The sequence below is a fragment of the Cryptotermes secundus genome, unplaced genomic scaffold (genome assembly GCF_002891405.2).
Source record: "Cryptotermes secundus unplaced genomic scaffold, Csec_1.0 scaffold463, whole genome shotgun sequence".
NCBI lineage: Eukaryota > Metazoa > Arthropoda > Insecta > Blattodea > Kalotermitidae > Cryptotermes > Cryptotermes secundus.
Genome location: NW_019735561.1, coordinates 868,227 through 890,258, shown reverse-complemented (window position 1 = coordinate 890,258; position 22,032 = coordinate 868,227). Strand labels below are relative to the sequence as shown.

Here is a 22,032-nt window from a genome sequence, read left to right as displayed (position 1 = left end):
TCCACAGAATACACCATTACATAGGCCTGACTGAAACTTACAGAAGATAGTAAAATGTAAGCAACCTAATGTGCACAACTGAAATATTGAAAACAAATATCACACAAACAGCTACACCTCAAAGTGCAATGAAAGAAGGAATACTGAACACTGTAGTTTGAATTTAAACTGCCATAATTCTATATATCTCCAGACTCCTGAATATGCAAACTTATAAGATAAAAAGAAACAGAAACCAGCTCCATGAAGGCAAGACCATTTTTAATCACAACAGTATCAGAGAATAATCATGTCTAATGTAATATTTGTTATCTTAGACCTATAGGGTCACTATCATTAAAACAAATAATGAACCAAAGCAAACACTTTTTGATTATTTTAACAACAATTTAGGTTTAATACAATTAATGTAACAATTTGATTTCACTTATGGAATCAAGTAAACAAATATTTATCCTTGTTCCAATAACTTATCAATATATATTTCTTTTAAAATTTGTTGTCTGTTACATGTAATCAAATGTATATCCTATAAAATATATACTTTTATATTATTTTTCAAAGCTCAGTTTCTATCAGTCCAATTATTCTGCTGCCTCTTCAATGTTGGAAGGTAATAGGAATGGTATTTACATGCTAAAGGAATTATTGCCCACACAGGTACTCCAGCTTCACTCCTGTTTATATTACCAAATAAGCAAAAACGCCCACTTTTTGCCTAGGGCTTTCTTGAAGTGAACTTTACTGAAATAGTGAAATTGTTTATTCATTATGATAAACTTATAAATATACACTCCTGTTGACAACTGTTCTACTGTTTGCCACCATGACAATGCTGAGGGATCAATTTATGCATTAAATGGCTGCCAAGCATTTAAACAGCAGCTGACATAAATAACATATATATATTCATTAGTCAGTTCCTACCACCAAAACAGCAGCAGAAAGACATCACTTCTGCACTACAAAACTACTTACGGGCACCTAGCAACCAGATTATAGACGGAGAAATGGGGAAGACTTGATAAAAGGGTTTAATATATATATATGATTACTAGCTCTAAAAATATAACACAAAGCACAGAGGAGGAGTAGAAAAGGTTTTGTAGTAAGAACAGTGTCTCAATTTAAATAAAATGAAACAATCAGAGGAGGAGGAGGATAATTTTTACAAACAATGTTTCTTCCTGAAACTGGATTCATTACACAAAAGTGTGACTGTTCTAATGCTTGATACTAACCTCAGAAAGCATTCATCTGTAACAATCATCTTCAATGAAACATAAATCCTATGCATCCTGCTCATACAACAAAAAATCAAACTGAATGCCTTAAGTGACCTGGGCAACAAAGACCTTTAACACACAACTGCTCATAAATAATCAATCACACAACATATAAATCACAATTAACCAAAGACAACCACTTTTTTTTTTAACTGTAATGCCTCATGTAATGGCATACAGTGTTTATTGTCTTGTTTCAGTTTCTGTCAATCACCAAAACATGTCACATTTTACACCACCATTTATTTTGTCTTGGTCAACACATACTTATTCTCATGATCCTGTACAGTCTAAACTAACACCCCACTTCTCCACTGGGGTGTTACCTGTTTTCTGAATCCATGACCACTTGCTTAAATACTCCTGCTGGCATCTGACTCTTCACCTCATGGCTGCCCAGTGCAGTTGTACCATCCTTTGCAATAAAAAGCTGCAGACCTGATGCTGAAAATCCACATAAAAATTACATTTAAAACAGACTGCAAGCACAGGAATAATTTTGTTTATGAATAAAGCAATCACACATTTTTTTAGAACTCCTATTCAAGGACATGGCTTCCATAAATTAATGTCTAGGATGATATAACAAGTGCCCCTTTCCCTGGTCAATTCTGGCTAGTACAGATGACGGGAACAAGAGCACACTTAAATACTGAACCTCATTACCGATCTTCATTTTGTCCCACAATTCGTTATTTCTAGCTCTTCACCAACATTTACTTATTGTTCCATCACACTAATGTCACCCACATCTGAAAAATTTCTCATTCACTCATTTACTCAAAATCTTTTTGTTTCTTTACAAACATGGCAAAATTAACACCATTCAAATACATGCACAGTGAGTTAGAGAAGATATACTTACACTCTTATAGTTCAGGGATTTTCAGATTGTGGTCTACATAGAGCATTAGGCCCTTGGAAGTTCCTCATTATGTTGGTGGGAATTTTACAGCTAACCAACTTATTAAGGTAAAAAGCTAAAGTTATTACTGGGTTTAATTAATTAATTAATTAAGCACCATACCAAGAAGATGTGGGGGAGTAGAGGTATAGCTCCACCATTCTTAACCTCGGCACTAGATGGAGGTGAGTGGTCAGCTTCACGCCCCTACAGCTTTTTCCCCTGGGGAAAGAGTCCCTGGTATCCAGTGTATGGGAGGATGCGTGGGCCCCAAAGCTGATCTGAATGTTATGGGAATGAGAAGAAAATCTTGCCTCTACTGAGAAATGAACCCCAACTCCTCAGTCATCCAGCCCATAACCTAGTTGCTGCACTGACTGAGCCATCCTAACTTCCAACAAGCTGAATATTACTTAGGTTATTTTGTGGTGCTGTTGTTTATACAGATGAGTATAAATGGTGAGCATCAAAGGATCTGAAAGGAGATGGTCATGAGTTGTTTGAAAGTACATTACCTGCAAGCACTGGGGAGACCGAAAGAGACCTCACTTCAGTTAGCCAGTAGCCCATCAAAGATTAGAACCAGGTACCTCCCAAATACAAGTCTAGACTGTTACTGCTATAAAAACTGACTGAATAATTATAATGCTAAGAATTCTTAGAATAATGAGTGTAGGACTGCTATTCATACCATCACCCCACGTTTCATTTATGATCACCATATAATAGCACAGCATAATTACTGAACAAAAGCAAGGAAGACTGAATGCTCAGCAGAACATAGCATTTCTGAATGGTCATTTCATTCTGAAACATGAAGGGATCAGACATATTTGATGCTGTATTTTACTTCAGAACTTTGGCTGATTGAATAGTTTGATTCTCAGGAAGGATAGTGATTTTGGTCTTTACCATCATGTCTTCACCAGCTGTGGGGCCCAGGCAGCTTCCTATACAATGGGAAATAATAGGAGTTCTTTCCTGAGTGGTTAAGCAGGCACAGCATAAGAAGGATCACTCATCTCCATCTAATCTCAAAGTCAAGAATGAGTGAAGTTTTACTTCCACTCCTCTCCTTCAATGTCTTCATGATATGGAGCTTAAGCGCAAAGACAGCTCTCCCATTATCATAACTACATTGTGACAATATGAAGTAGTAACTGAAACAGATCTTACAATTATTGCTTTTCCATGACCTGATCAGTGATATAGGCTACTAAAATAAAGCACAAGAAACAAAGATGATGATGTAAGGATAACATTAAGATGATCAGAGAAATGCCAATAAGTTGTAAGTAAGTAAAAAAAAGTAAAGCTAACCCTGTAACAGGCCGTGAAGGCCCATATGGTTGTGAGACGTTGAGGGTCCCACATTACCTTGACAATCGGCTCATAGATGGCGGTAAGGTTATGAGCCTTACGCGCCGGCCCTGCTTTACTCCCCAGGAAAATTATTTAATTAATTCCTGGTACTCATTTCTGTTAGAGGTCGAGTAAACCCCAGGGCCTAGTGCGCTAGGAAGGTCAACTGAAAAAATCCAATGACCCCATCAGGACTTGAACCTGCGACCTTCTGGCTTGTAGCATAGTGCCTTAACCACTACGCTACGGTGTCCCCTGCCAGTAAGTTGTGGCAATCAGAAATGGGTGGAACTGGCTCAGTATCATGTCCAACATAATGTTTTGGTATTAACATACTGAACTTCATATCCTACAGTCAGAAATCAGGCAAGTTTTGAGAGAGGGGTCAATTTTAAAAAATATGGCATAACATAATACTTTTGTTTCAGCTTTGGTTATTAACAAAACTTTATTATTAAACAATAAAGGAACAGATGTGCTTCTGGGGTCACTGTGAGAACTGTTATACTGAACGACAGAAAACTATGCCCAAGATGTGTATATATGTACAATGCAGCTTTCATGTCATTATTCTCTTGACATTAAAGCAATTAAGTAAACTAACAAATCCACCATCTTTCCAGGATGACGTTACGCTACTGGTACCTGATTCATCTTGTGGTTCTAAATTGGTGGATCTCAAGATTTCATCAATGAGGCTGTCTGGGTTCACTCTTGTCACTTCAACACGTGCCTGTGGTGCCCCCTCTTCGGATGCTTTCTTGCGTCTCTCCAGAGCTGCCTTTGCTCGGTCAAGTGACCCAGTCTCACTTAATCCTGATCCAGAACTTGGATTTCTAGAACAATAAACATATATCTGTAACAACTGAACACCGTGAATACTAGCCACACCTATTAATAGTGCTGCTCATTTCACAACTGTACAAATTATAGTAGCGTCCATACAACACAAAGAAACTAAATGCTTCTTCTTTACCTTCATCAAGGTCATAAAATCACCATTCTGCTAACATACAATGCAATACTTCCAAGCACTTCCAGAATAGTCCCAGATTAAACCATATTTTCTGCTGCTTCAATAATTTGGGACAGGGAAAAGTAAGGAAAGCATGCAAGATCATTCGCAAGTCATCTCAATTTACTGTTTTTATTTTATGTTATGTAATGAGACTTCATCTCTTTCAGTAACAACTAATAAATTGGATGAAAATGAGATTCACATTAGATATATTGCAACAAAAACATCAGTACAATTTAACTACACATTGCAACAGTTTCTATTTTAAAACTGTTTCAACTAACTACTTCCTGAAGTAGAGACCTTCTTCAGAAGTTGACAATTACGAGTATCAAACTAAAATTTTGGATGCACTTCTCACCACTCTCATGCATATTACATGCCCCAATCATCTAATTCTCTATGATTTCATCTCCTTAATAATATTTAGCAAAGAGCATAAATTATAAAACTCCTCATTATGCAACACTTTCCCCCCACTTATTATTTCCTCTCTTTTAGGGTTCATTTTACTCAAACACCCAGAGTGTTCAAAATGGAAATATGAAAACAGGGGACCATGGTATGATTACTTCTTTTACATTTTACTTTCCTTAACAGAAGCCTATACTAACACCTGCAAGCCTGAGTGTTCACATTACCTCAGGCTCAGATGGTGATGGAAATTAAATACACCTATTTCAGTGCAGAGTACATCATAACAGAATGTCATGTCTTTTCAGATAAGAAAATTAAATAATTCCATAAAGCAGAGCTCTTCTGTTTAATTCACCACTTGTATGAATATCTGGTAGCTTCCTGAATTTACTTTTTTACCTATGCACAATACTATGGCAGTCTGAAAGCCGAAAACCATCCCATCCTTCTTCAAATTCAGTCATGTGTGTATGAAAAGCTTAAAGATGTTTTTGTTCTCATTACTTGTTTCCATTTCATTTACTTAGTATATTTTTAAACTTAAACTTTTTAAACTTTGACTGCTTAATGCCTGTTTGGTTTCACAAGTTAAATCCATTTCCATTTAGTACATTGTAAACCACCTCCACTGAAGAGCATTATTTTAGTTTCGAAAACCATGCTCAGAGTATGATTTATTTTGCAAATGTGTGTATCCTAAAATTTCTCTGTTAAAAATGTTACATCACAGATAATTTTCAAGGCATTATTATTAATTTCATTATATTCTGCATACTTTTTATAAATTATCCAAAATCACAAAACTTGTAGTTTTCTGTTTAGCTTGGTACTCTTGATAATTTGTACATTACTCTGCTGTTTAACACTATATTCCCCCAATTCAACTACATATATGTACATTGCCTGAAGTATTATTCCTTGATTTTGCAATAACTAGATTCACAACATTGAAAGTTATTAGGGCAAAGAGGTGTCAACCTTATGCACAATCCCAAAGCTAGAGAATCAGCTTTTCAGCTGTCTGTGACTGCTTGCTGAACATGCTTCTTGAATATGGGCACATGCATGCTGTAAACTTTTTAACGTGTATTTTGTGAGCTTAAATGTGGCCATGATGAGAAAAATACATATAGCTTCCTCTTAATGTTACTTCCAGCATACATGTCTGTTACTGGAAATTAGACAACAAAAGTTTAAAATACTGGCAACTACAGATACTGCACTTAGAAAAAAATGTGTTGCAATGATGTAAATATATTTTAGAAGATAGTAGAATTCAAGCATTCTTTTTAACTTTAAATTGTGTCACTAAAATAACATCACCTTATCTAAAATTACATTTTTTTTAGAAGTTGATATTTACAGTTTTACAAATCATACCTTCCAATTTTAACAAAACATCTTTGAATTTTGTGAAAAAAAACTTTCAAAATTGCAAAGTAAGACAGGAGATAACAACTGAGTTTCAACAACTGAGGTACCAAAAGAAAAAAGGTTTTATCTCCTGAGTGCTGAGTAAATTTAAATCTTGCATCATTAACAGATGTACACCACTTTGTGACAAGAGTGATCATGAGCAGCATATTAAACTGATGCACACATGCTACATTTTCATAAGAATTGCATTCATCAGAATAACTATAAGAAATAAGGACACAATATTTACACAAATTACATAAACTCCTAAGTCATCATGATGACTAAATGCAATTAAGTCTTTTTTGGTGCTATGCCACATCCAGGCCTACATAAATTTCCCATAAATCTAAGAGCCACCTCCAAAAAGTAGGAGCCAAAATAAAAAAAAAGCATCTGATGAAAAATATGCTCCATTTTATTAACAAAAGGACAAATGAAACATCTACAACAGCCAATTCCTTTCATGCTCAACAAAAGTCCAACATACCATTGCTAAATTATGGGGACAGAAATGACAATTGGATGGACTAATAAAGGAGCTGAGAAAGGTATATAGGAAATAGGATGGAAGGACATAAAGGAACAGAAATGCAGGTGACGTGACAAAGATGGAGGAAGAGGGGGGAGGGGAGGAATGATGACTTTATGGGCAAATATGAGATATGGTAAAGTAATATGGGGGAAAGGAGGGAAGGAGCTAAGGATATAGTGGAGATAAAGAAAAGGAAAAAAAAATATTTTGCCCATCATCTGTGTCAGGTAAAGTTGTCCCTGTGCTTAACTAATTAAGCACTATGCCATGAAGACGTATGGGGGAGTGGATGTATAGGCTGACATTTTCTTGACCTTGGAACTAGTTGGAGGTGAGTGGTGAGCTTCACACCCCGGCCGCTTTACCCCCGGTACCCATTGGATAGGAAGCTGGGTGGACCCAAGAGCCAGCCTAGACAACACGCAGAAGTGAAAATTCTTGCCTCCACCAGGACTTGAACTCTGACCCCTTGGTAGTCCAGCCCATAGCTAGTTGCTATATGGACTGTGTTATCCCAGCTCTTGGTCATGTACTAGTAGTAATAAAATAAGAAGAATGTTCTAATCAGCATTATGAGAAACTTAGTTTGCCTAGTGGCCTGAACAGCTGAAGGTGCACAAGCCAGGCTGCACTGAATACAGACTAAAGGTCTGACATCTTGGAGACTGTCTCACCCTGTATCATCAGACACTGATGATGGAGGAAGACACAATCTACAAAATGCAAGACTTTTACTATATATGGATGTGGCTGATTACCCAAGACATAATTGCATTTATACAACTGTGAACCTTCCAAATTGCCTGATTAATGTTTAAGAAATAAAAATGCTGCTTAATGGCATATCAACTACGTTGGAAGTCAAATGCTTATGGGGACAAGATAAGACAACATAAAATAAAATCAATCATACAAAAACATACTGTAACATCACAAAAGGCAACAGCAAGAAAGAATATAACACAAAGTTGCTGAGCAAAACAATATTTATGCAACAAGCAATGATACAATTACACAACACCAACTGCACACACCACATACAACAGGCATGACAGATGTACACTAACACTGTACTGCTTCTGCGATGCATGACTGCCGTTGTCAGAGTCAAACAGTCACTCTCCTCTGGTTGGTCATCAGGGCTGATTGCCACAGTTGGCAGTTTCGAGTTGCTTTCAAATAACTTCCGATGCTGTGACATCACACTCCTGTAAGCCAACCACTAGTGTTCAACTCCCATGTCTCTAAACACTCTGGCACTCAGTCGTCAAGTGTAGACCACAACTGATTCAATTTCCCTTCTCAGTCAATTTCCTACACACTATATTGGAAACCCACTAGGATCGATTTGGAGAGCGAAGAAATTTGAGGCCATACTATATTGGATACATTTGAAATGCATGAATAAAATTAAGCTGGAACCATACATTTATGACAGGAATTAAAATTTTTAAAATAAAAATTGTACAATGGGAAATATTTCATAGTAGTACATGTTCAAGCAAAGATCAACACAAGTTTCTTACATTCACATCAAACTGTAGCTTTCGAAAGAGGCAAAAGAATGCAGCTCCCAAATACAACGCTGAGATGACATTGATAATTATGAAACAGCCAGGAACAACATTTTCAGACAGTTTTACTTGGCTTTTTGATCAACACATAAGGCTTCATACCAGCATAAACCACTCAAACTGGTCACTTCATAGTTATGAATCAACTGTTGCTGAGTTAGAGCACTGTGATACACATTAAGAATGCTTCCAGTATATGAAATTGGACATAACAAAATATTTATGCTCATTAATTTTATGGGTTGGCCATTATACACAGAAAGCAAACAAATATCTCCAATGAGAGGGAAATAAGCAGAATATGAAGAAATAATTCATATTTAATTTCTACAAGTACAATGAAAATCAAGAGAATAAAAATGCAGGGGCACACAGTACTGTAGGTGGTTGAGGTGCTGTGCTACAAGCCAGAAGGTTGCAGGTTTGATTCTTGATGAGGTCATGGATTTTTCAATTGACCTAATCAGGTCAGCCGCACTATGGCTCTGGGGTTGACTAAGCCTCTTAACAGAAATGAGTACCAGGAATCTTCCTGAGAGTAAAGGGTGGCTGGAGCACAAGGTCCACAACCTCATCACCATCTGTGAGCCGGCTGTCTAGGAAATGTGGGAGTCTCGACAACTCACAACCCTACAAACCTTTTGCCTTACCTTACCTTTACTTACAAAGTACTATGTTCTGATGTTAATAAAGTGTGTGGCATTTTAATCATACAATCAGTTATACAAGGTGACTGTCAACAACAATAAACTTATCAGGATGTTGAAATGTTATAAAATCACAGAGGTGCACTGGAATCTATATTAAATACAATTCAGTTATATAAAATAACAATTTTATTGTCATATTTGTGGTTTATTTAATGGCACTGTCTGGAGGTCAGACTATATAGCACTGACTGGTAGGAAGACCAGTGACATAAAATAAACAAGAAGTTTTCTTATTTTACAACTGATTCTTCAGAAATCATGAATCCACAGGCTTCATGGCACACCAAATATGTGTACATGGATCCTGTTCATTCACTTAATCAGATCCATTTTTGTACACCAACTGCCAATAACAACATCCCTTTTCATTGTGCCAGAGGAAACAGCTGTGACGGTACTATTCTGACAACACGTACTAATGGTAAATGTAAAAAACTGATACAGTGGCTTAACTTTTTATAATATTTATTTTATTTTTCTAACATTAATAAATTCTTCCTTCACAAAATTGACTTCACTTTATTTATTTATTAGTGAAGTTGGTTGTACTAGTACCATACTCCTGTTTCAAAGGCCTCCCCATTTTAAAGATATCAAAGCATGTGGACTTGGTTGTACAAATAAGTTGCTGTACTAGCAGCATACTCCTGTTTCAAAGGCCTCCCCATCTTAAAGATACCAAAGCAAGCACAACACAAATACCAACCACACAGCAACAAAAAATTATCACAAAATATGACTGTCCAATCATGACCCCTACCTGTGTGTATGGTTGTTGCTGAAGAATGCATCTGCTGGACTGCCTCTTGGGGAGCTAGGGCTGTGTTGATGGAGCATGCCTGGGGAGGAGGATGCATGAGGAGTAATGAGAGGTGAACCCCAGGGTGGGAAGTGAAGTGGATTTCCTGATGGTATATAAGCAGGAGCTGTAATGGAGGGAGTTACAGTGCCCCTGGCAGAAGAGTGGTTAGCATAAAATGCTGGAGGAGGAAGCTTCAGGAACCCATCTGCCACTGAAGGGGATATGAGACTCCTCAAAGATGAGTCACCTACATTATTCTGTTTTGATCGAGAAGTCATGGGACTCTTGCATGACCAGAATCGACTCCAGGAGGTATCCATGACAAATGTGGTGGGTGAGGTAGGGTCAGCTCTGTGGGTAGTGGGAGAAAGAATGGGGGGTAACTGAGGCATCCACACTGGCCAAGATGGAGACCTATTAAGCCCACATAGAGAGTGACAGAGAGAAGAGAGAAAAAAAACAATCAAATGCAATGGATGAATTTGGTTCATGCAATAAACAATCATTTGTGTTGTGATCATGCTCAAAAACCACATTAAAATATTTAAACGCAAATCTGTGCAATAAATTAAATCCATGATCACAACTACAGAGTGTACCAAAAATGTATTTACTTTATTCATTATTCCTTAAAACTAAAAAGGCAAAATGTCTACTATTGTGAAATGTTCAAAATGCCCACAAACAACAGATACTCTGCTGACAGTGAGGTATGGTAGACAGACCAACTTGTAGGCATACTACTGGAGAAACAGACATACAGACAAATTCAATCTCAAGTCTTCAGCTCGTCCACTGGGCTTTCTGGCACACAGGCACATACTTCCCATAAGTAAAAATCTAGTTGCCATAGGTTAGGAAATCAGGGCAGATATTTCAAATTCCTGCTACACCCTATCTTCCAGGTAAATGGGTATTTAAAAAGTCTCTCACACTGTTTCGGTAATGTGCTGAAATTTTACCTCGCCAAAAGTAAGCATTCTTTGGTGTACATTTCATTAATGCACTACATAATGTTCTCCTGAAACATCCATAGTCATGAAATTTCAGTAACAGTTATTTAAAAAAAAAAAAAGGTACAGTAATTCCTCTGGAAGACAGACTAAAGTTTGCTGTTATACTTGGTACAGTGCTTCACTTACTGTCATGTGTGGATTATCTTGGCCAGTATGATTATGCTGGCTAATAATACTATTATTGAACTATCTTCATCAGTCAAACAATTAAATCTATAAAGACTCATTTTTATTGCATGTGCATAAATACTATCCACATAATTAAAACTATATTATCCTCACTTGTGGAATACAGCACAGCAAGCAGAATGCCATCAACATTAGTTTTAAGCCTCAAAAGAAGCATCTTAAGGGACTTTCTAAGCAACTCTGCAAAAACCTGCAACACTTACCATGAACTTTACATTAAGTGACTCAAAAGAGCTTCCTGATCATCTCTTTATGTACATCCTGCAGTTCTGCACCTGTCTCACATGTCTCACACAACTTAAAATTTGCTAAATATATTTAGGGTTGGTTTCAAATTCAATTTTATGGCTTTGTGTCCCTTTCATATCCTCAGCTTTCCAGCAGAACTTAAGATGGCACTTACATTGCTCAAATTTCAAAGTCCTGCCAATAGGATGAAACAGGGTATATCAGTACTATCCTCTCACTACCTGTTCTTTTAGAAGTATTATGAATGTTAAGAGGATGTATACATTTTTAAGGGACACTCTGTATACATAATGCAGCAGAATAAGAATATCAAACAATAACTTATATGCAAAGCAGAAATGAGTATGTAAACACTACAATAAAGGTGCCTCACAACTTTATGTCTAATGTAAGGAGGTTATTTATGAGGCCACTTAGAGTGAAGAATATTATATGAACAAAGGTACAAATCTCAGTGGATAGAGGGCTATGGGTAGAGGAGGTTAAGATGATCTGAATAAGACAAAGTTATTTATTGTAACAAGACATGATACTTAACGATTGTACATGATCCTACATACTTTGGACATCCAATACTGCAACCTTTAACTTCATATGATGCAGAAACTAATTCAGTCCTTTCCTGGTTGTTGAACTGACTCCACACCACTACCATCACCTGATATCAACCCCACTTACTTCCATGCGTGGGGGTACACAAAAAGTCCTGTTTATGAATGCAAGGTGGACACATGTACGGCCATTAAGTACCAGTTTTGTTACAATAAACATGCTTGTCACATTCAGAACATCTTAACTCTCCCTACCCATAGCTCTGTAGCCACTGAGACTTCTACCCATGTTAATATAACATTTTTACACAGAATTATCTCAGGAATAATTTCCAGATGTTATGACATAAAGTCATGAAACATCCTACATATCACATGTAATGAAGAAACACTTGAGTAACTACAATATTATTACACTTCCCTGTAATTCACAGGTATTAATTTTTATTCTGCCCTTGAAGTCTGTCTTCATTTCAGAACAACTAGAAACACTCACTACAACAGTACATACTGAATATTTTCAACTTTTGTAAAAGACTATAAAACTATCTGATAATGTGCATCATGAAATTTGAATGAGAATTTTGGATTAAATTTTACAGTTCCTTGCTTAAATTTATATTTTTTTCTAATTGGCACTATTTCAAAGCCAGGATAGCTCTGTCAGCATAGAGACTGGCTATAGTCTTGGCCCTGGGATTTCATTCCTGGCAGAGCCAAGTAATCTTCTCTTCACCAACATATCAAAATCAACTGTTGGGCCCAAACAGCCTCATCCAAAATGGTACTGGGAACTCTTTCCCTGGGGCTTAATTACTGGATCATTACAATGACATCTAAGCTCAGTTTAGTGTCAAGGAGAACACATGGAGCTTCATCTGAATTCTCAATTGCATCTACAAGATGTGATGCTTAATGAAGCATACAGACAACTTCATTTTTCACTTTGACTTTATCCAAATGACACTGTTCTAGTATATACTTATTACTCACACAGTCCTGGTCCTTTTCTCAATTTATGATTCATAATAAATATAAAATGGGTATAATACTTCATTTTAGAATAATCCAACTTGATTCTAGATGTCTAATGCAAATCAAATATGATCTCTGCCATATGTACAACACAGCTGACAAAGCCTGAAAATGTACAAGCCATTCTGCAAAGCAATGCCAAAATAAATTCAGACATAATACATGCCATGCCAGTAATCTCACCACTAAACTGATATATTATTTATAAAGTCAACAATATACAACATATACATAACATGAATGAAGTACTTCATGGAGGAAGAGCCATATACACTGCGTTCAAGGAATGAGGAAACTTCGCTACGCTGCTGACCACACCCAAAATTCCTCACAGATTGCTGCTGTAACTCCCGATAGCAGAATGAGTCATTAGCACTGATAAACGCACACGGTCAGTTGGCGTGTGCACTTAAGTCACAGTAATAGTAAGTCTGTGTTAGAGATTTCAATAGGCGGTCAACATTTATACTGAAATGAAGTTCACTACTGAACAGCGTGTGTTTATTGTCAGAATTTTTCCAAGGAAAAAAAATCTTACAGAAAATGTATCAGTAAGTTTCATCATAAATATCCTGACACCCCAGTTTCCACAAAGTCACGTGTATCCAAGCTTGTGAAAAAGTGGCAGGCCACAGGTTCAGTGTGTGACATAAAGAAGCAATTGAAGAGGATTGTGCTAACTGAAGAAAATGTTCGGGATATTGTGGCATGACTACAGATCAGTCCTTGAAAATTGTTAAGACATTTAGCACAGAAAACTGGTGTTTCGCTAGGATCTGCTTACACAGCCACAAAATTAATCAGAAAAAGTTTGGGATATTGTGGCATGACTACAGAACAGTCCTCGAAAATCGTTAAGACACTTAGCATAGAAAACTGGTGTTTCACTAGGATCTGCTTACACAGCCACAAAATTAATCAAATTTCACCCATATAAATTAACAGAATGAAATAACATGTGTAATTAGTTCAATTACCATGGTACAACTTCAGAAAGTGTCGCATAATTTATTTATGCGATGCAAGGCATGTTTGCAAGGAGAAGGGGGTCACTTTCAGCACCTGTTATAAAGCAAGGTAAGTCTGTGTTAACTTTTTATGGTATTCTTATAAATGTGTGCTTGTACAGAAACTGATGTGAGGGAATAGTCACGGGGAAATGATCCATCCGCTTTACGCTAGTGAGAGTGTGCGCATTTATCAGCGCTGATGACTCTTTCCACCATCAGCAGTTACAGCAGAAATCTGTGAGAAATATTGTATCCGACTCATGCTACTTCCCCAGTTTCCTCGATGACTGAACACCCTGTATTACACAAGGGCACACTGTTCCAGAAATCATCACGCACTCACAATGTTTATGCACAGATACTGCATACATGCTGAAGACATGCGTATCAGGCTGCAAGCATAATGTGTCCATAAAGGGACGTATCATACTCACAACTTCATGTCTCTCATAAAGACAAATTTATGTAATTACAAGCAATCAGGCTGTTTCAAAACCAGGAATATTAACTGTATATATATCAATTTCACCTTCAGATTGATATTTTTCTCTGACTTCTTTGACTGAATTATACTGATCATGTGGTATGAAAAAACAAATCTGTAAGTATAACCAAAAGTTGCCAAATTTCGTATTTGAAGTTGTAAAATAAATGTCATGGTTCCTCAAAATATATTACATATGTCTTAAATTTCATCCAAGGTGGCAGAAATGTAAGAAATTGACAAGTCATGTATTCACCGCTTCTTCAGTGTTCTCCTGCATTATCCTCTTTTTGAACACATTTTCCCTGATGATATATATATATAAACATTTTATTTACAAACAAGAGGACACATTATGTATGTTATGTACTTTGCATAATTTATGGAGACAAATTTTCATCCAACACAAAATTTTTAAAAAACTTTCATAAATGCTTCATGAACAGCACTGTACAGAGGAACAACAAAATAGTACTCAGCACCTAAAGCAGAAGCACTAAAAGTCAATATTATCTATTTTCAATATAATCATGAGATCAATTAAAGATTTTAAAATATAGCTACATTATCATCTCTTTCTTTCTTTACACTACAAACAAACTCCTCTTTTGATGATCTTGAATTTGCTATCAGATGACAACTGTGTGAAAGTGGAAGGAATGAGGGGGAATTTCTAGGTGATATATTCCAAGTACTATTTTGAAACCAATATGAAGACTAAAAGCAATTAAACTTCAGAACCTGGCCTTTGTATTTACTAAATGACACAAATATTGGTTGTCCTGTTTAATTCAGGCAGTATAATTAAAATAAAATTTACCTGAATTCAAGGCATTGTATTCACAACCTACACTCACAACTACCTTGGATTCATACATAAATAAGTTTGCTGAACTACTTCAGATTATGTTTACCTTGAATTTAGTTATCAATATTCTTATACCATAAACTGTAAATATATGTTTTCCTCTCCTATCACATTTACTAAAATATGTACAAATTAAGCACAAACTGCAATCAAATGTAAGTAATCCAAATTTGCTGACTGAAAACAGAGGTGGGAGACATACTCATATATGAATAACAGCAAAACCATTCATCCCTTTTCCATGGCATTTTTTATGAAACTGGTTATTTACAATGAAGATCTTCAATGTTCTATTATTTATTAAAAAGGGGCTGAATGGTGATTGTGTAACGTAATAAATGGTCGCCAAATAATGAAATGGTGTATACAGATACACCAGAGCCAAACTAGGCACTGACCTTGATATAGTTGTGTTGTGATGGTTTTAATAAAGAAATTGTATACAGATAACTTCCACAATATAAAACCAGGTATGGTCACACAACAAACAGACCACAAATGAAGAAACCAAAAAAAATTAACAAAAGGATTTTTGAAATTGTTTTAGAAAGTGGGTATTGCTATGTGGTCTTTTTTTTTTAATTCAATTAGTGGGGGGTGGAGTCCAACTGGGTACAATCGGCACAGCGGCCACTGATTGGCCTATTGTAGCCTGCCCCGGGTGATTATGATGATGGAGAATTTGGTGGAAAGAAGATTGGCAGGGGAAAACTGAAGTACTCGGAGAAAACCCGCCCCAGTGCCACTTTGTCCACCACAAATCCCACTTGACCAGTCAGTCTCCATGGTCTTTGTTTCAATATAACAATTATCTGGTATGGTGCATAATATCGGAATAACTTCTAAAGACAACTTTCAAGAACATGACATTTCAGTCTCAAACTATATATTCTCAGCTGATTACAAAGCCAGCTGGGATAATATGGCAAATAAGCTTCCATCACACTCACAAGGGGACTATTTGCAAATGCATCTGTTCCCCTGAACTTAGTATAGTTCCATAGTATTCACTCAGCTTGGAGTGCACTACTCGTGTCCTCACCTGATATGTCCTGAATCCCCAGAGCTGCTCTGCCTACTATGCTGTGACTGGCTGTTGAGGGAACTGTAACCTGATGCTTTGCTCATCTGACTGGTGTTGGAAGAGTTACGTGAATGTCCTGGTTCATGACCCTCATCTGTCTCACCAGCAGCTTCTGCAGGGTCCAACGTATCCTGCACAGCTCCAGTCACTAGTTCTGTCCAAATAAAATTGTCATATATCAATATACAGAACTAAGTACTGAACACTGTGATGGAGTAGTCACTACTTCTGTTTCATATGTCGAAGGACCCATGTCCAAATTTTATCCCAGAGGCCACCTATATGAGAATTCATGTGGTCTTCCTCAGTCCTACCAGGCAAATGTCAGTATACTACAATAAATATGTCTGGCCACTTCCTACATCCTTTCCAAGCGGCCTCCGTAGTCTAGAGGTAACACTCCCACTTCATGACTTGTGGTACGCGGGTTCAAACCCGGCGGAGGTCGTGGAATTTTTAAGGGCGGAAAAATTCAGGGAACAAGTCCTCTGGGAGGGACTTTAAGCCGTGGGTCCCATGTCGTAGCTTTACGGCATGTAAAAGTACCTCATATCTCCAAAGGAGGTCACTGAGCCAAATTCAAGGACGTTTCCCGCTCAACAATGGTCTCTAATGCCTCTGATAGATGGGGGAGCCATTATAGATACCGCCAAGCAAGTAGAGGCCGAACTCGCTTGCTCGGTCAGGACTGATAGTACGCACCAATATTGGTAGGGTATAGGGACTGGTAGAATATCATAGAGGGAAGCACAATAGATCAAACTGGTTGCGGTGCATGGGGAAACCCACCCTCTCCAATAACTAACTAACTAACTAACTACATCCTTTCCAGATTCATTAGTATCAACTCATCCTACCAGTGAATATAACATATACCAGACTGTTGAAATAGCACAGTTAAATAAATTAACAAAGAAAAAGCCAAAGCAGATGACATTTAATGTTGTGCATACTATCACACTTTGGTACTTTTATATGTGCTGTGAAGCACACTGGAAGTGGTTCCTTACACTTAATTCACCTCAAATAGGGAACCCTCCTCCTTTGAGTAACGCCATAACATGAAACAATTCACACTTCACTTCCTGGTATGACATGGTGCTTATGACAAATGGATAACTTATGAGTAGTTTTATTTTTACTTGCATGTAGTTACACTTTAATAACTGTTATCACTGAGAACAGGACATTCTAATCCCCTGGTACTACAGTAACAGCAGCTGGATTTTAACCCAGTGGTATCAATTAAAGTTAGAAATGCACACTCAGTGTAAAATTTCTGGTGTGCGCTCAGATTTTCAGTTTATGAATGTTAACTCTGAATCCTAACAGAATGTAGTGCACTGTATCAAAAGAGGCTACAAAGACGTCAGCCTTGCATCTACCATAAGCTTTAATGGAAAGATGGTTGTAAACAAAATAAAAATAATGACATTCCTTCACCTATACAATGGAATTTTGAATATTTTAAATCCAAAGGTACCTATGTCGCCCAACAAGCAGTTACTGTTTTCAGCCATAAGGCAACATGACAGACCCTGCAATAATATTTAGGTAAATTCTCATTAACTATGTTCATCTGGCTATTACAATGGAAAACATCATGACTTTCCAGGTTTTGCCATGAAAACTTTTACTATTTTACCTATCTATGTCTCCCATTATTACTTTGCATGAAATATAATGAAATAAAGTTTTTGTATGTTAGAAGAATGGAAACATGCATATTGTACACAAATGTATGACCTAAAAATCCATATTTAGACTCTTATGCAAAGGACCACTTCTGTTTTACTGACTCTGTGAAATCTGAGGGATTGATGTACCTGCATGTGTGCACTGATTTTCAACAGGAAATTTGATAGAAATCAGTCCTTTAGTTTCATTCTCTTGAGAAGTATAAGAATTAATTAAAAAAAAAACACTGGGTGAGTGCGCACATGCACACTCACATACATACATGTAAAGGAGCCATTTTTTCCCTACAACATTTGTCTAAAATGTTTTTTTTTTCGCCCTGACAAACATTTAGAGGGTCATACCTCAGATATGGGGAGAAATGTATGTAGGTCTTCATGTAAAGCATCCATTACAATACTAATACGAAACAAGGAAACTCATGTAGCAACTAATTACATGGGGCTTAGTCTTTCTTGAGATGCTCATAATCATTCAGCCAATAAAAAATTTGCAGCCTTATATGGTTCTAAAGTTCTAAAAGTTATTTTCCATGTTGAGAAGAGCCCACCACTGAACTCTACTCTGAGCCACATGAACCCAGGCTACACTTTCATACCCTATTTCTGTAAGAATCATTTCAATATTATTATCTCATCTATGCCTGCATCTCCAAAGTGGTCTTTTGCCTTCAGGTTTTCTGACTAGAATTCTGTAGGAATTTTTAATTTTTCCCAACCATGCTACATGACCCATCATCTCATCCTTCTTGATCTGATCATCCTACTAGTAAGATTCATATGCATACATAGAACATCAAATTAAGATTCTGCATATCCTATATAAAAGCTGTAACTACTCGGCTTCTCACCATTCCAACCAATTTGAATCTGTTCCTTAGATGTAATGAACTATCAATATATTGACTCACTCTGTGAACATTTGGGAAAGTTTTCTGTCTTGAAGATAAGACTGACAAAATGATACAGATTTCAGTCAGTAGTCAGCTAAGAATAAATAAGCCTGCTTCCACTTCTTCAGAAGCCAGTGCTGTGCCAGTCAGACATACCAGCAATTTGGCTGGTGACTGGATCCTAAGAAAAGATAAATGTAAAAGGCAGGAGAATAAAACCGTTAGGAAGGACAAAAAGAAGTAAACGTATCCCTGTAACAGGCCGTGGAGGTACATAGGGTTGTGAGATGTTAAGGTCCCCACATTTTCTAGACAATCGGCTCAAAGATGGTGGCAAGGTTAGGAAGGACATACCTGAAGTAAATAAGGGTGGCCTCTTCTTGGGTAAACTGCCAAACCCAGAACTACCGCTGGCTAAAGATCCAGCAAGAGAGCCACTGGAGAACTCATCACGACACTCTGGTCCTTCCTCTTGGGCTGTCACCTGCTTATGTTTTGAAGAAGGAGAAGGACTAGAGAAAGAGAGAGCAAGCTGTATAAATTATATGTAGCTATGTATATTATGACATACCCATAATTTTAAAACCAAAATTCTGAGAATTATAATTAGTTAGGTAATGGTAACGTTATCCCTATAACAGGCCATGAATGCCCACAGGGCTGTGAGACATCGAGGCTCCCACACTTTCTCTTAACAATCAGCTCACAGATGGTGGTAAGGTTGTCAGCTTTACACCCCAGCTGCCCTTTACCCCCCAGGAGGATTCTTGGTACTCATTTCTGTTAGAGGCTGAGTCAAACCCAGGGCCACAGTGCGGCTGGAAGGATTCAGGACTCGAATCCACTTGTACCGTATTGCCTCAACCATCTACACTACTGCATTCCCCCATTATAATTAGTTCCTGCCTCGAAATCATTACTATATACACATTTAGTTTTATTTCTGAACGTTTTACAAATTACTATTGTGTATACAACAACTCAAGTCCCAATCCAACACATTTATACCACTACATGCAATTCACCACCCAATACTAAGAACTCTAAAGTGTATGTGGTATAGACATACAATTTCTGCCACAGAAACTGTAAGCATTTATAATTAATTTCTTTCAGAGCTCAAGTACTTGTACTTCTTCAGTACCCATCCCATATACACACATTCCTATCTAGTGATCCTGCTGGGCAAGCATTCATTTCCAATTTGTTATTTTTCTCTTCACACTGAGAATGAATACATTCATGTTATATGATTCTCGAAACCTCTGCATTTTCGAATCTGTTCAAATAATACACTGAAGGGGCAGTACACCTTTTTCCCAAGCAAAATCAAGACAGCAACATTTTGAAAGCAATGAACTTTATAATTAATGGGTTTTCTGTTCCTAATATGCTATTTTCCTTTAACTAACGTATGCAATTATCAGAGGGGTACTAAGATTAGCCTAGAATAGAACTCTCTCTATAGAAAAAAACTGTTATGGCTCTGCATAGTGTACAAACACCGTGAAGTTTATGCTGGTTGCAGGTAGCACTGATTCTGCGATAATATTCTGTCATCAGCTGTCTTAATTTTCATAGAAAATACTTCTTTAGAACAGCTTCTTGAGACATGCATTTTGTATTTCTTTGGTGGACATTACGATATGTTTGTGAACATGTGAAGCAGTATATTTAGTACTACACATAAATACAAGACATGTTAAATCAGAAGAGCAATGTCCACACACAGAGGATTACATTTTAAAATGGAATACAAAGAGGCAAGCCAGAGGAAAACATTACTGATCCCTGGCTAAGACTAAAATTGTATATCTCTGTATCATTTCCTTTAATTATTATATTAAAGTTATTACAGTGAGATCCTGCTATACTATGGGACAAGAGACTGCATTTTAATGAAACTCTTCAAAGTTTCCAAACCAGTAACCTCATCATACAGGCCACAACAGATCTGCACTGTGTATGGTATATATGTTCATGGTATACTTACTGGGCCACCAACATATAATTGGCTGCATATATACAACACAAACACACATATATCGGGCCCAATAAACCCACTTGTAGAATGACAATGAAATGTCAAAGCTGATCAGTGTAAAATTTTTAAAACGTATTCATCAGTGGTCTCTCCAATTCTTTTTTGTTTCTTCACAGCATCACACAATAAACCTGACGAGTAAATTACATTTCTTATATGTACTGTATGTTGTATGATGGTCAGTAACTGATCTGGGACAATAATAATAGCATGGGTATGAATGGCTTCTCTTGTAGAGAAATGTGCGACAAGTGGAATCTTTATCTGACTGGGGAACTGAGCCAACATTTGTTGACACTTGTATTCACATACTGACAGTTCAGTAAATTATTAAATGTGTATTTTACAAGTAAATTATCAAAGAGAAACTCACACTTTGAAAAGGATGTCACCAGAGAGCATATTCATATGAATAGCTACTGTGAGCATGGAATTATCTTGTCGATGCCTTGTGTCATACCCCTCTAATAGGCAGCGTCGAGTTGTTTGACCTGATCCTGCAAACTCAGCCAGGTTTAGGTCTGTGAAGCCCAGCTTCTGGAATGACCGACCCCCTTTCAGCTCCTGAAAACACGACATAATTACAAAATTCCTCTTAAAGACAAAAGATCTTTAGAAGATATCTCTATCTTCAGTAAAGAAACCATACTCAGAACCAATAGGGTTCTGTATTGGAAATATGCTGCAATCATGAAGAACTTAAGATCAGGAATGCTTGCTGATATATGGCTCAGAATCTTTTACCTTCCCATCTGAAATCTAAAAAATAAATATATAAAAATAAAATAAATCTACACAACACAATATTATCTCTAGTCATACTGGGTCTCTCACACTGAAGAAAGATTACAGATTGAGGGTGTACAAGTACAGGCTGCTGAGGAGAAT

At 37.0% G+C, this 22,032-nt stretch overlaps 1 protein-coding gene across 1 annotated transcript in view; it reads right to left on the bottom strand.

Annotated features, from left to right (window-relative positions):
- Nucleotides 1-793: 793 nt before the first annotated feature.
- LOC111869555 (protein FAM102B) overlaps nucleotides 794-22,032 on the bottom strand; it is a 55,529-nt gene continuing 34,290 nt past the window's right edge. Inside the window, exons 2-8 of the mRNA XM_023861177.2 lie at nucleotides 21,518-21,708; nucleotides 19,455-19,612; nucleotides 16,468-16,664; nucleotides 9,983-10,068; nucleotides 8,006-8,146; nucleotides 4,198-4,388; nucleotides 794-1,730 (exon numbers count right to left, since the gene is read on the bottom strand). Coding sequence (XP_023716945.1) covers nucleotides 1,609-1,730; nucleotides 4,198-4,388; nucleotides 8,006-8,146; nucleotides 9,983-10,068; nucleotides 16,468-16,664; nucleotides 19,455-19,612; nucleotides 21,518-21,708 — 1,086 coding nt within the window. The 3' untranslated portion in view covers nucleotides 794-1,608. The remainder of the gene's footprint in view (nucleotides 1,731-4,197; nucleotides 4,389-8,005; nucleotides 8,147-9,982; nucleotides 10,069-16,467; nucleotides 16,665-19,454; nucleotides 19,613-21,517; nucleotides 21,709-22,032) is intronic.